General features: G+C 49.3%; 1 protein-coding gene across 1 annotated transcript; it reads right to left on the minus strand.

The window, feature by feature from the left end:
- Positions 1-265: 265 nt before the first annotated feature.
- Positions 266-14,479, minus strand: Hspb8 (heat shock protein family B (small) member 8). The gene is made up of 3 exons (XM_076922569.1): positions 13,590-14,479; positions 7,140-7,203; positions 266-1,263 (listed from the first exon to the last, which is right to left on the minus strand). Exons 1-3 carry the CDS (start codon positions 13,954-13,956, stop codon positions 1,104-1,106), a joined length of 591 nt encoding a protein of 196 aa, XP_076778684.1. The 5' UTR covers positions 13,957-14,479; the 3' UTR covers positions 266-1,103.
- Between the last annotated feature and the right edge of the window lie 270 nt (positions 14,480-14,749).

Here is a 14,749-nt window from a genome sequence, read left to right on the forward strand (position 1 = left end):
ATGAGATTCTTGCACCCATATTTCAACCACGAGGACAGACTATGATGATGGTGTGTCAAGTGGAGTCACCTCAAAGGGTACAGACCAAGTATGGGAACCAGAGCTGCAGAAACAGCTCTGCAGGCACCTCTAAACGTCTCCTGGGGTTGGCTGAAAGCATTCATACGATGTCTAGCCCCTCTTCATTCAGAAATCGTTACTTGAAGTTGTAACATCCCGATAGTGTACAGAACATTTAGCTGCTCGCTAAATGAAGCACAACAGGTTAAGAAGAACATCAGCTCCTTTATTATCGCCATTATTATGTACCGTTATTTTCCCCCTAAACAACAGCACAGTTCACACAACAAAGACACACACATCCCCCCACATACACAATGCCACTAGCCTGCGTGCCAGGCTGTCTGGCCTTTGCTTGGTTCCTGGTGGCGCTGCCTGAAGACAGCTCTCTGTAAAAATCTGACTTGGACACAGGGGACACAATAAAAGGGGAACCTTAGCCAGAGAATTAACTGAGGGGCTCCCCAGAGTCTTTGGTGGTGATGGTTTGAGAGCCACGGGGTCATGCTGCAAAAAAAAAGGCACTGTGTTGTGTGGTAATGGATAAATCCCATATGAGGACATAAGACCTACCTATAATCTCGTCTAGACAAAGAGTTTAGAAACACACTGAGGTGAGCCAATGAGTCCCATCAACCAAGCCACATATAAGGAGAGCCCAGGGCAGGGATCTGGGTGATGGGAAGGTCCCCAGAGAAAAGCAACTCTTGCATTAGCTGCAAGGTAAAAATGTAACATGAAATCTTCAGTCCCCATTTGCTTGTTTTTGCAACTATAGACCATGTGGCATCTTCACCCAGATAAGATGAAGAAAAACCTCCCAATACTTTGACCTAACTAACGCAACCAAGCAAGGCTGGCCCATTACGTCACCCTGTGAAGAAATCTATTACTACATTAGCCAGGGACGGTCATTCGTTTCTCCCTCCCAACCCCCAACATCTGAGTTGCCTTAAATCTGAGTGCTGCTAAAGTCATGTACCCTCAAATCAGAGAGTCCCTGGGGCTGGGGACAGGAGCAAAGAAGGACCAAGGCTGACGTCTTAGGAACAGGTGACTTCCTGGTTGTCTTGAGGAAGCTCGTTGTTGAAGCTGCTCTCTCCAAAGGGTGAGTAAGGAGGGACCTGGGGAGCCTCGATGATGAGCAGCCCCTCTGGAGAAAGCGAGGCAAATACCGTCGCTGGATCCACTTCTGCAGGAAGCCTAGGAGAGCAAAACACAACATCTTACCCACCGATTGTTTTTAATATAGCTGAAACGGCTGTATTCATTGGAAAGAAAATGTTCTTCTGCATGCAAGTGGGTGTATGGTGTAAGTACGTGTGTGTATGTCTGTGTGCATGTATGTGTCTGTGTGTCTGTGTGTGCATGTGTGTGTCTGTGTGTGTATGTGTGCATATGTATGTGTGTGTGCATGTGTGTCTGTGTGTATGTATGTATGTATATGTGTGTGCATGTGTGTATGTGTGTATGTATGTATTTGTGTGCATGTGTCTATGTATGTGTGTATATGTGTATGTATGTATATATGTGTGTATATGTGTGCATGTGTATGGCTGTGTCTCTGTGTGTGTATGTGTGTGTATATATGTGTATTTATGTGTGCATGTGTGTGTCTGTGTGTATGTATATATATATATATGTGTGTGTGTGTGTGTGTGTGTGTATGTGTATATGTGTGTGTGTGTGTGTGTGCCTGTGTGTGTCTGTGTGCGTATGTGTGTGTGTGTACATAGGCGCCCATCCAGGCCTCCCTGATGTTGGGAATCTTCCCCTATTGTTTGCATCTTATTGTTTGAGGCAGTGTCTCTCACTAAACCTGAAGCTCATCAATTTGGGAGGCTCACTAGCCATTGAGCTTCAGGGATACCCCATCTTTCCACTTCTGTTACAGACGTGTACAGTCACACCTGGCTTTAATGAAAGTGTCCGGATCTGAACTTGGGCCTCCTGTTGCCATCTTTTAAGAGTTTCGGGCAGTGAACCATGCGAATCCAAGCTTCTGTTTCACAGATCATGAGACAGAGGGGGTGGGGGGAGGGGGAATGGCTGACAAGCTCAAGACAGAAAGCATCAAAGATGGGACCTGTGTTCTCAAACTTGAGTCTGCTTAGAAGGGTTTGGGAGGTGGAGGAGACAGCGTCTCACAGAGCCCAGGCTGGCCTTATGACCTTAACTCCTGGACCCCCTGAGGACTGTAATTGTAGGCATGTGTCACCCCACCCAGCCCTAAAAATTAAAAGATCTTTTCTTTGTTATTTGGAGGGAACAAAGCTACCCAGTATATGATTTCTTCTTCAACAAACTCGAAACCGTGAGGGCGTGTTAATGGTTTCCCTGGAATGCCAATATTAGTAAGAATACAAAAATCTCACGACCGGCTGCGCCCTTTCAACATTTCGGGTGTTGCCTCAGATTCAGTTACTAAGAATCCCGCCAAGAAGGTTCTATTACTGTCCCTACTTTGTACAGGCAGGGAACGGTCTGCCCTCCCCTGGTTGTGAGCACGACTCTCCCTGGGGGGTTGAGGGGTGGGAGTCATTTCCTATCAGAAGCCCAGAGCCCTCCGAGCCACAGTCACCCAAAGCCACCTTGCCAGACCGGAACTATGAAGATCAACAAAGGTGCTTGTGGAAGACTTGGATGATGGCCAAGCCAAACTTTGGAAGCAAGAAGACAAAGCCTGGCTGTGGACCTCCCTCCTGCCTTCCCCCCCATCTCGGGGACCTGGCGATTGGATTCTGTTTAACCGTTTGTGTGCCGGGCCGTGGGCACCTGGTACAAGTAGAGCTTGGGTCCCACAGGCGAGCAGAACTGAGTTGACATTCTGAAGCTTCTCCAACCAGCAGAAGGGAACTGACGATCTGACCTCTTCCAAACCTACTTCCATGTAGGGAAAAGAATGTCGGAATAGTGTCCTGGAGTCTACTGAGTGTTGTGAGGATGCCTTGCCACACTAGCCCTGCATGCTGGCATCCTTGCAGTTTTAGATAGTTAAAGGCAAGTTACACTGATATCAGAGCCCAAAAGACCTACCTGATGGCCCCAAGGATATCTCTGGATCTCATTTGCATCTGAATGACGGTACCCCACCGAGTGCTAAATACCCAAGAGCCTCTAGGGCCCTTCTTTAACTGCTTTCCCTTTCTTAGTAAAAGCTGACTTAAAACTTGGGCCTCAGAGCAACTGGCCTTATCTAGTTAGAACTGGCCTGGGGTAGAGTCCTTGAGTTTATTTTCCTCACAGGTGGGTTCTTTAAGGATCTGGTTGGTGGTGAGGATTTAACATTATCAGAAGTGAACTGACAGCAGAGGGGAGTAAAGTCCAAAGTCGGTGATGGGAGCCATGGAAGTTTATGAGTCTGAGAACATAAGGACGGTGAAAGCTGTCATCTGAGATCCCTCGGTCCAGTAGGAAGGTAGAGAGACCTGTGATTAAATTCCACATACTCCTTTTCTTTTAGAGACAGTTTTATCAGACTGTGTATGTGTGTGTGTTCATGTGGCTATGATTATAATCACAAACATGTGCACGAGCATGTGGAAGTTGGGGGTCAACTTTAGGTATTGTTCCTTAGGAATTTTCCAGCCCATCATCATTATTATTATTATTACAATAATAATTTTGATTTTATCATCATCATCATCATTGGGATCTATTTTGGGGATCTGGCCCAGGGTTATCCCAGTCTCCAGCCAGACGCCTTGACGTCCCCCATCTGTCAAAACCACTCATGTGTAACTCCAACCTTGGGGGATTTTAATAATATCAATCCCCCCACCAAACCCTTTACTGTAGCCCTCCAACCCTCTCACACAGCCACATGTGGGAGGGAATGTAAGCTGGGAGCAGCCACCTGAGTCACTCCAAGTGACCCATTAATTTTACCTTAATATGGAGGCTCTCTACACCCAGGGTAGGAATTAAAATACTAACAGAGTCAGGGGGACACTGGGCATTGACCATTCACAATGGATGGGGCATGCTGTGGAGGAAGACCCTGGGGACCTCCAGTTGTTGTAAGGGAAGGAGGTTTGGGCAGTCTTAGGGACAGAGTTTGTTCATCAACGTTGTTAGTATTCTATCTAAACTCCACCTCCCCAGTAACCTGGCAACAGTCAGGTATGCTCCTCCCCACAGTTACCTGGCAACCGCCAGGTAGGCAGATTCACTATAAAAGGGGCTGCTTGCCCCCTCCTCTTCCTCTTACTCTCTTACTCTCTTACCCTCTTGCCTCTCTGTCCCCTCCCCCACCTTCCTCTCTCTCCACATGGTCATGGCCGGCCTCTACTTCTCTTTTCTCTTATCTCTTCCACCTTTCTCTCCCCACCTTTGCCCTTTCCCCTGAATAAACCTCCTCCCCCTTGGAACCGCCTGGTCTGGAGTGGTCTGTTCTGAGCTGCGGTCGGACTTTTTCTTAAAACAACTAGCAAACGTGTTTGGTCCTCAGAGAAGGATGCTGCAGAGTGGATTGGGGGTGGGAGAGAGACTGCTGTTGGCAGCACCATCCCATAGTCTGAGGGCAGGGGGCACAGTGGCTCCGGACAGTGGATGGCTCACCCACCAGCAGCTGAGTAGCTACACCATCTTCAGCAAACTCAGGCATTTCTGTCTACTCACTTAATTCCCAGAGAGCTGCTTCCTGTGAGGCCTCAGAGGAAGGGAAATCCGAAGAAAATGGGTGTGTTTCATTTTGTTTGAAACAGGATCTCACTATGGAGCCCTAGATAGCCTATATTAGCTGAGGTTGGCCTCAAACTTAACAATATTTCTGTCTCAGTCTTCAGAGTTCTGGGATTATAGGCACCATGTCCAGCTTTGGGTCTCTCTTTCTCTCTGTCTCTGTCTCTCTCTGTCTGTCTCTGTCTCTGTCTCTGTCTCTCTCTCTCTCTCTCTCTCTCTCTCTCTTTGTGTGTGTGTGTGATGTGGAGGCCAGAGTAAGACATTGGGTGTCTTCCTCATGCAGTGGTGGTAACTCTCTGCCTTGTTCCCTTGAGGCAGGATTGCTCACATGAAACTGGACATTCCAGCGAGGCTGGCTACCCAGTGACTGCTCAGGATCTGCCCTTCGCTGCTCCACAACAATAGAGCTACAGGTGTGTATGCACAGCCATGGCTGGTTTTGCACATGGGTGCTGGAGATTCATTCTCAGGTCCTCCTGCTTACAGAGCAAATCTCTTACCCTCTGCACCCCTCCTCATGCCCTGGACATTTCTGAAGGGATTGATTCACCATGTTCCCTGCTGGATCTTTTTCTCAGCTCTGCCGTATTTGTGATTCTGTCCTGAACCTGAGTCTGAGCCTCTGGAAGGCAACATTCGCATTCTCCCTCCCTCTCTCCTTCTCTCCCTCCCTTCCTTCTCAGTTCTATTTGATCTGGAGGCTGAGCTAGGGAGAGGTGAGGGTCACAGATTCAGGCAAGCCAATGAACGCAAGAAGAAACTTGCTGGTATTTGCCTTATCAGGAAGTTTCCAAGAGCCTCCAAGAACCATGGGGGCTGTGGGGGTGGGTCAGGGAAATGCACAAGGTACAGACTTATGACGCTGAATGAAATCTCTTTCAGCTGGTGAAATCTCTCTGACCCAAGACATCTTTGCTGGGGCTAGTATGGAGCTCAGACACAATCACAAGGATGGTGGCAACAAACCACCCATTCGAGGTCCCCTAGGGACATCTACCATTTTCTGCAAGGATACGGGAGCAGTATCCCTTTAGCAGGTGGAGGAAACAGATCAGAGACCTGGTTAGGGTGGTGCCAAATCTTTGCTATAGACTTCAGCCTTTCCCTTTCACCTACTGGAGATTGACTTTCTCCAGAATACTCAGAGGGAGGTTTGCAATGCATCTTCTTATCCCTTCACTGCAGAGGTCAGAATAGGGATGGCTGAGAAAGACCTCAGGGCCAGACATCTACTGAGTGATTGATATTGACCGGAAAGACAGCATGACAGGCACCTGAGTGTCTAATGCAGCCAGCATCCTCCACTGAGCCTTCTCTCCCTACAGGGACTGTCAGTTAGGGAATATGGCCATGCTTCATTCATTCAGCTTGGCTGGCTGCTTACTGCTCTCACAAGACCGAAGTTAACAAGAATCCCTCCCTTAAGTCAAACTGGTCCTTCCTCTAGAGCAGTGTCTCAGCCTCCAAATCTCCACAGCTAGCGAGAGTGATCCCAGGAAACCAGACATAGTAAATCAATATTTTGAGGCATGTAGGTATTATCTAAGCTGTAGGGGAAGATAGCCTATTTGGAGGGGCCATGGAGGTGGCTCCGTGTGCAAGCATGAGGATCTGAGTTCAAATTCTCAGCACTCATGGAGAAAAACAGGCATGGCAATGTATACTTGTGACCCCAGTGCTGTGAGAAGGGGAGGCGGGAGGACTGGTGTGGGCTTTCTGGCCACTAGCCCAGCTCTAGGGTCAGTGAGAGACTGTCTCAGGGGGGTAAGGTGAGAAGTGTTGGGGCAGAGCAGCCACAGACAGCATCTGTGGCTGACCTCTGTTCAAGCACAAGGGGTCATGCACTCCAGAAACATGCACACAGCCATGCAGGCACACATGCATGCACTCACATGCACACGCGTGTGCACACACACGAACATATGCATGCACATACACACGCACACACATCTATGCATACACATGAATGCACACACATGGACGCTTATGCTCATGTGTGCACACATACCACACACACACACACACACACACGATTCTATCACAGTAACTAGTAGGCTAGAAGGCTAGAGGTGCGTGGGGCTTACTTTGATGGCGATACCCTCTCCTGTCTCTCCTCCTGGATGGACAACCACTATGGTTCTCAGTGTAAGTTGCATGAATCATTCTGACTCTCTGTTCCCTGATGGGGTCAATGCCCTCTTATAGGGCACTGAGCTGATGAGATGACAACCTAACCCCCTACTTGGGATCCCCCTATTGAAAGTTTACTATGATAGCATCTTCCCTTTTTGGTATGAGAGCTCAATTCCTTGCCCAGGTGTGTCTCCCAAGAACATTGGGCTCTACTCACAATCGCAATGCCTGCCTGCCCAAAGTCCACCCGCAAGGCCACTTACTGTATTTTCTTGGTGAAGTTCTTGGAGACAATCCCACCTTCCTGCTGCTTCTCTTCATGCTTGCCTGGAAGACAAGAGCATCATCGTGTGTTAGAATCTGCATCCCTCGAGCATCATTCAGGACACGGGCTTGGATCCAAATCCTGTTCTGCTGCTGTTTTATGCAGCTTAGGGGTGGTTCGGAGTTCAGGCTTTGAGTCTTAGGACTCTGGCGTATAGACTCAAGCCCACCTCCCAGGCTGGCTGAAGAGGGGCTAAACTGATGGGCAGGAAAGAGAGTCTTCACCACAGTTTGTTGACAGCTCCGTGTTAAACTGGGACACCTGCTCCTTAACTTCCAGCCTCACACTTAACCAGGACCCACTAGCCAGCAGCCACAGCAGGTGACAGCCACAGGAAGTAACAGGGACTTAGCAGCACAGATGCAGAAGGAAGAACCATAGTAGCATCTGGGACTTCTTAGCCACCCTGAACCCTTGCCTGGTTCTGCTGATTAGAGCAGCTTCATTCTCCGGCTGTTATTGAAGTATGGACCGAAATCCCAGAGTGGGTTGGAGGCCACCCAGGTGCATGGCTGCTCTGGGCTTTGATCACATCTCACTGGATCAAGGCCAAGTGCTGTGGCCTCCTACCCTACCCCTCTCGCTCTCAGGCTTGCAGTGAGCGAGCCTTCTGTACCACCTTATCCTAGAGAAAGGACAGCCTTTCTTTAATGCTTCAAGATGCTGGACACACCCAGACTCTCCTAAGGCAGCTCTCCTCCGAGAGCAAGCCACGGAACCAGAGATCCCACAGCCCCACCTCCCAGGAGCTCCTTCTCCCAATTATAGAGATGAAATTACAAGAAGGTTGGGACCAAGCCGGCTTTTACACTGCAATTCACAGGCAAATTATGATGCTCTCAGCTCTCTTCATCCTTCCTCTCCCCCTTCTTCCTCTTCTTCCTCCTCGTCTTCAATTTCTCTTTGAACAAACAGGATTAGTGCCTGGCTCAGCCACCCTTCCGCACTTCCCACTCCCTTTTGAAGCCGCATTCCAGAGCCCGGGCACCACACTCACACGCAGGAGCTTCATAAAGCAGACTATAAATACCCAGGAGGGTCACAGCACCATGTGGAGGTCCAAAATGTCTTCAGCTCGTCATCTACAGGTGATTGCATTAGCGATACTTTGTCCCGGTTAATCACCCCATTTAATAACATTTTCTGATTACAAGATAATGCATATGTATGTTAGAAAGTGTAGGAAATAAATTTTCAGAAAGCACAACCACCCATGGGTCTCATCCCCACTCCCCAGGCTGTCATAAATACTGTGTTTACATCTCCAGACATAGAGAATGCTTCTTAGAAATGTATGGATTTTTTCTAGAATTCAGCCATACATGATACACTGTACCAAAGGGATCATTCTATGCACTGCTTGGAAATCTGTTCTCATCTCACTAAGACATTCTGATTACTTTTCCATTTCCCCCAAATACTCCTTAACAGCATGAGTGTGTTTTGTGTATGTGTGTGTGTGTCAGTGTGTGTATGTGTGCACATGTGTGTGTTGAATGTCATTCTCATTTGCTTATCAGCCTTATTATTTTATTGTGTTTTAAGTTTATTAACTTATTTAAAATGGTATGCTTGGTGCAGGGATCAGAGGACAGCTTGTAGGAGTCACTTCATTTCCACCTAGTGGATCACCAGGGTCAAATGTAGATGGCCAGGCTGCCTTTTAAACTGAGCCATCTTACGAGGGGGTCGCTCAACCTTAGATTTTTGAGGGAGGGTCTTTCACTGAACCTGGAGTTTCATTGATCAGTCTAGTCTGGCTGATCAGAAAGTACCCAGAATCCTCCTGCCTTTGTCTCCCCAGTGCTCAGGTTGCTCTGAGGACTGGAACTCAGGACCTTGTCATTTTTAACGGCTGCATCATACTCCACTTCAGGATTCCATAATGTCTGACTCAGCGTTCCTCTTACCTTTTGGAAGCCTCCTCTCTGCACTAAAATGTCTTGCAGACGGGTCTTCACGCCAAGCCAGGTGATTTCTGGGATTTGAAGCAAGCTTTCAGCCATCTAAGGCCCGAGCTATATTACTACATGGTTCTTAGGAAGGCCACACTATTTCTTGTTTTTCTACCGGGAGGAAAGGTAGACTGACCAGAAATCACTTTTGAAACTGCGGTGTCTGGAGGCCAGAACTCTCTATCCTGTGGGTGTGCTGTCAACCAAGAGGTCATTCTGTTCACCTCTGTGACAGTTACCTGCCCTGCCCTAGCACAGGCCTGTGGTCACAAGAACATGGTCTGTTCTCTGGTCCCCTCCCTGAGGCCTGGGCCTCCGAGGAGCCTGGTTCCACTGGGAGCCAGGGCCTCTGACTCAACTCTTCCTTCTCTGTCTTCCTTCTGCCGGCCTCCTAACTACCAGAGGCGAAGATGAAGATGAAGGGCTAACAGCCAGCTGGACAGACATCACCAACGTCCAGTTTTTGAATGGATTCTTATCCACCCTGTTTACCATGCTGCTGCTGTGTGTCGGTTCAATAGATGACACGAGGTAGCCAATGCTTTGCAACAAAGTCAGTGTGGGGCCAGATAATTTTGCCTGAGAGTAGGCCCGTTTCAAACAGACATGGCTCAGCCGTGGCTGAGGCATATTGAGTACATTTCCGACTTGGGATACTTTGGATTTTAGATGGGGTCTCTGGGGCCCTGGTTCCATAGTAAGCCAAGGGACACCCACGTAGGCTGGGCCCAGTGTCAGGCTCTGTTCTCAGCAACTTACTTATGTCACCTCCTTTAAGCAGGGACTTACTTTACTGCCAGCACTGAGTGGATAGAGAGATTGAAATTCAGAGAGGTCCGTAAATCTGCGACCACATCACCCTGTACACGCCTGATCCAGTGACGTTCCTGAGGCCAAACACCCCAGAAGTCACGGAGCAAAAGATTTGGAAGCAGAGGTGGCGGAGTCCAGAGAGCCAGATGTCAATCCTTGCTTAGACACTTCCTGACTGGATTTTACCCTTCTCTCTCCCTCCGTGTATTCGTCCCTAAATGTTGTGGAAACCGCCTTACTGGAGCTCTGGGAGACCGAGTGAGTCACGTGGTCCTCGCAAGCTGCACGGGTGAACCTTGTTGTTCTTTAGGGAAATGCGGATCCTTAGACGTGAATGGATCCTGCCCATGCTTTGAAGAGCAGGCTGGGGGGAGGGAGGGGGACCTCTGAGCAGGAAAGACTCCAAGATTCCCTGGAAGGAAATGTGTAATGAGGGCCCGAGGTAGGGGACAATAGAGCTTAAAAGAGGTGGGTCAACCGCATGCTTCCTTTGCGCGTTATTTGCATATTATTTGCATATCATTTGCATGCGTGCCTTGCTTATTGTACGTCTGATGTTATACCAGCAAGTATAGCTTATTATGCTTCATTATATAATTTATTTATATTATTGTTTATTAATACACTTATTTTATATAATAATATAAATATATTTTGTTATTGTTTACATATATGATTGTTAACGTAAAAGTAAATATTATGATGAATAATATTAAATTATGTATATTTAACATGTAATCATTTATTATATAATAAGGTGTAACTTTATTAGCTTGCTTTCTGGTTCACATTTTACACCATCGATGTTTTAACCTTTGTGTGCAGAAGGAAGTCCGTACAAAAAGACCATCTCTCCCATCCCACGACAGCACCAGCACGGCTCTGATGTTTATCAAGTGCCTGAGAGCTATGGCTGAGGGAGGAAAACACCGTTGTTGGGGAAGGATGGGACCCATCAAAGAAAGGTGCTATTTCCAGGCACAGCAGAGGCCTTGGGGACAAGAGTTTCCAGGCTTCCCCCAGCCAGAGCCTGGCCCAGTAGCCCTGAAGGGCCATGCCTCAGATCTGTGAACTGCACCGACTAGGGAAGGCTCCAAGCCCTGGGCCAGGAGGATGCTTACTCATGATTTTGGCACATCTGTCATCATCCAAAACTCCAAATAGCCTTTCCTCCACTCTCCAGACAGCCGGAAGCAGATGACGAGGCAAATCTGACCTAACCCCTTTGGGAGACCAGCACTGAAGCAGAGACCAGAGGTTGGGGGTGAGGTGTCTAAGCACGTTCACAGTTCCAGCTAGAGTCAGCCAATGAACCTCCAGGCAGGCCTGGCTTTAAGTATTAGGTACTGCCAGAGAAGAAGCAGGTGGTTGGTTGAGCTGGGTGAGTTAGCTTTTCTAGGACTCAGTTTCACTATCTGTAAAATGGGCAGGGCTAGTGTTACAAACCTACCCACGATCCTTAAAAATACAACAGTGAGTAACCAGTAAGCCAGCCTAGTTGGAAGTTGAGCAAAGGTCTGGCCTGAAGTGCTTTCGGAAGGACAGGTTCTTAGTCGTGGTGTAGCTGTTCCTGGCTCTGTTCCCTGATTTCCCTTTGCTTTTGCAGGGAGCCCCAGGTCTTAGTTCTCAAACCCCTTTCATGGGAGAAAGCTTTGGCACCCACTATCAGTGGGCGTCGAGACTGTAGAGTTGGGGGCCACACGTTAGCTGTGCCTGGATAGCTTTATCTTTTGTGTTAGTTTCCAGCCTCACAGACAGAGACATCGGGGCTCCGAGGTACACCCCGAGCCTCGGGATCACTAAGGCCCATGGCTGAGATCTCAGCCTGTGGCTGCCAGACTCCACTTGTTAAGGCGTACCTTCAGATGAGAATGGAGAAGAGACTACAGGGTGTGGGCGATCTGGAAGCCTCTGGATTATAATTAATTTAATCATAATTAAAACAGAACCAGGGCGGAGTGATGATGGGTTCCGGCGGCGGCGGGATGCGCTATTAACTCCATTTTACAGGCACTCTGGATATATGGTCTGCATTTACTACATCTTCCCTGCTTGACAGGAACGGTCACAATTCCCTTTGCACAGATGGGAACACTGAGGCTCAGAGTGACAAAAAGACTTCCTAGTTTGCAACCATGCTGCTACCCCACAGGACACCTGGGATTTGAACCCGGGTCTTGAAGAGTGTTTATCATTTATTATTACCAGGGCCACCACTGTGACTGCTGTTAACAGAACAAACTAACTGTTAGTACCCGGGCACCATCTGTGCAATTACCACGTAGATAAAGATATGTTGGTGGCTACCACCATCCTTCCTGAGGACCCATAGGGACCTCAAGGCCCAGAAAAGGAACAAGGTATCTGAAGAAATAATTAGCCGTCTTGTAGGTTAGTGAGCGGCGGAACCAGTGTTGGCTCGCCAGCCAATGCAGGGAGCCTACACCTACGTCAACACGCGCCCCTGAGCGCCTGCCTGCCCCACCACACCCACACCCACACCCACAGCGTTTGATGTTTACAATTCTACTCCAAGCGACTTTAGAACACAGCCTCGCACACTGCTGGGGCTTGTCCCTGCCCAGCCAGTGCGTTCAGCGTGGCTGTTATTGATTTTCTGGCTGACAGGCCTCTGCCAAGAACATGCTCTTTTTAATGGCCTGTTAATTGGGAGGGAGGCAGAAGAAAGCTTTTCAGAGGCCCAGCTTACCAGGGGGCCGAGCTTCCTGTCTCATTGGTCTTTTCCCCTTCTGTGTATGTATTCTTTCTCCCAGAGTGCAATGGGGTAAGGAAAGCCCTGGGCCTAGTGCTGTGACCAGGCCTGAGCTCTGCTCTGGCCTTTTTGCTGACTCATTGTATGTCCTGGGACTAGGCCTCCTCAGCTACAAGAGGGGCCGGAGGTGGGGAATGAATATATATATATATATAAATGAATATATATATATATATATATATATATATATATACACCAATTCCCAAGGCAGCCTGGGTTTGAACCCTTTACTGCCTTGAGCGAATTATGCTAATCCTCTCTGTGAGATGTGGGCACAGGAGCCCCATCCTCTGGCTGTACTAACACAGGTGCTGTCTGATGCTGAGGACATGGTTCAGTGTGGTGCCTGACAGACAGCTCTTCACCTAGGATAGGAGCCGTGCTGATGACATTACCACCCAGCTTTAGTCTCCTTGCCTGGTGACAGTATGGAGACCCAGCATTAGCCCCGGCTCCTGTGCCCATGGCTTTGGAGTGTGGTAACCCCTCTCCCTGTGTCTTCAGAAGTCCTACGTGCATCCATCTATTCTTTATATTAAATTAACCACCTCAAAACATCTAGGCTGGCTTCTGCCAGCTCTCAGGTGAGGACTCCAGCTAGTCTGTCACATTCAGACTCATTCTGTCACCCATTGAGAAACACTTGTCTCTGAAGATAACATTGTGGGTTGCGTTCTTGAGCCGTGAGGTCACCTGAGCCATGTTGTCTGTCACAGGCCCCTTCTACTGAAGCTCTTTCTGGGCTGAACCTGAGAGCATGTGCACGTGAGCATGACACACACACACACACACACACACACACACACACACACACACACACACACGACCCTGTCAGCCTCTCACTCACCTGACACTTCTACGTATCCATCCTTGGTCTTTACCATCAGCTCTTCTGGCTTGAAGCTGTGCACGTTGACACACACTTTCCAAGGCTCCCCAGGGAAGGGTGGAGGGCTCCTGCCCTCAGCAGGCACCCCAAACCTGGCTGTGGCTGGAGGCCCTCGGGGTACCATGCCAGACCTTAGGGTTCCAGGCCAGGCAGAAGAGAGCCGAGGTAAAGCCCACTCGGGCCAAGGGGCTGTCAAGTCGTCTGGGAAGGGGTCCATGCCAAAGCCATCGTCCAGCAGGCGGGAAGAGAGCGGTGAGTCCCTGAAGGGGTCTCGGCGCAAGCGGCTTGGGTAGGAGCACGGAAAAGGCAATTGCCCGTCAGCCATGGTGTTTGTTGAGCTTACAAAGGGAAACAGAGGCTCAGAGAGACAGAGCCACCTACCCAAAGGTCACACAGCAAGGTGATGTGGCTTGAGGTGGCTTTCAGAGTTTAGTCCTCCACTTCAGAAAATGCTGATCTTCCTTTAGCCACGAGCCCAACCATCCGCTGTCCAGAATTGAGTTGAGGTCCTGGCTCACAAAGGTGACCCCTTAAGCGGGCCCAGCAGAATCCCAGAGGGCCTCTCTCAGTCCCACCTCACCAGGCTATCAGCAAGCCACCGGCTGCCCTCCTCCCAGGCTGCCCCGGCTCCCAGCCAAAGCCTGCTGAGGTCTTGAGCACAGCAGCCAGGAGTTTAATAAAGCCGGGGACACGCGCGCCTAGAAACTTCTCCTGGCTTCTGGACTGGGAGCTTTCTATTTATTTGCTGCTGGGGGCTGGGGGCGGGTTTTGCAAGCGCCTCCTGTCACAGGAGTATTCAAAGGTGATGAACCAGCCCCTGAGAATCCGCTGAGAGAACAACTGGGCTCTGGGAGAGGGTGGGGAGCTGGGAGGGGCCGTGGCATCCGAGTCCAGGCAGCCTCTCAGGCACTCTCTCCTCCTCCTGCTCTGCTCCGCCCCGCCCTCCCTCTGCCTCCAGCAGAGTCCACTCCAGGCACCAATGCCCTGCAGGGCACTAAAGCCAGACTATTAATAACCCTCCGCCAGGCTGAGGGCTCAGGTCACACTCTGGAAATACCATCTTCAGAGCATGTTCTGTCTTGCCTCCCACTCTGGGGACTTGCAAAGGAAGAGAGACA

The sequence above is a fragment of the Arvicanthis niloticus genome, chromosome 24, assembly GCF_011762505.2.
Source record: "Arvicanthis niloticus isolate mArvNil1 chromosome 24, mArvNil1.pat.X, whole genome shotgun sequence".
Classification (NCBI taxonomy): Eukaryota; Metazoa; Chordata; class Mammalia; order Rodentia; family Muridae; genus Arvicanthis; species Arvicanthis niloticus.

Coding starts and splice junctions, on each gene's coding strand:
- Hspb8 (XM_076922569.1), bottom strand. CDS start 13,956: ATGGCTGACGGGCAATTGCCTTTTCCGTGCTCCTACCCAAGCCGCTTG. Junction 7,204..13,589: donor TGGATACGTAGAAGTGTCAG/GTGAGTGAGAGG, acceptor CTTGTCTTCCAG/GCAAGCATGAAGAGAAGCAG. Junction 1,264..7,139: donor AACTTCACCAAGAAAATACA/GTAAGTGGCCTT, acceptor TTGCTCTCCTAG/GCTTCCTGCAGAAGTGGATC.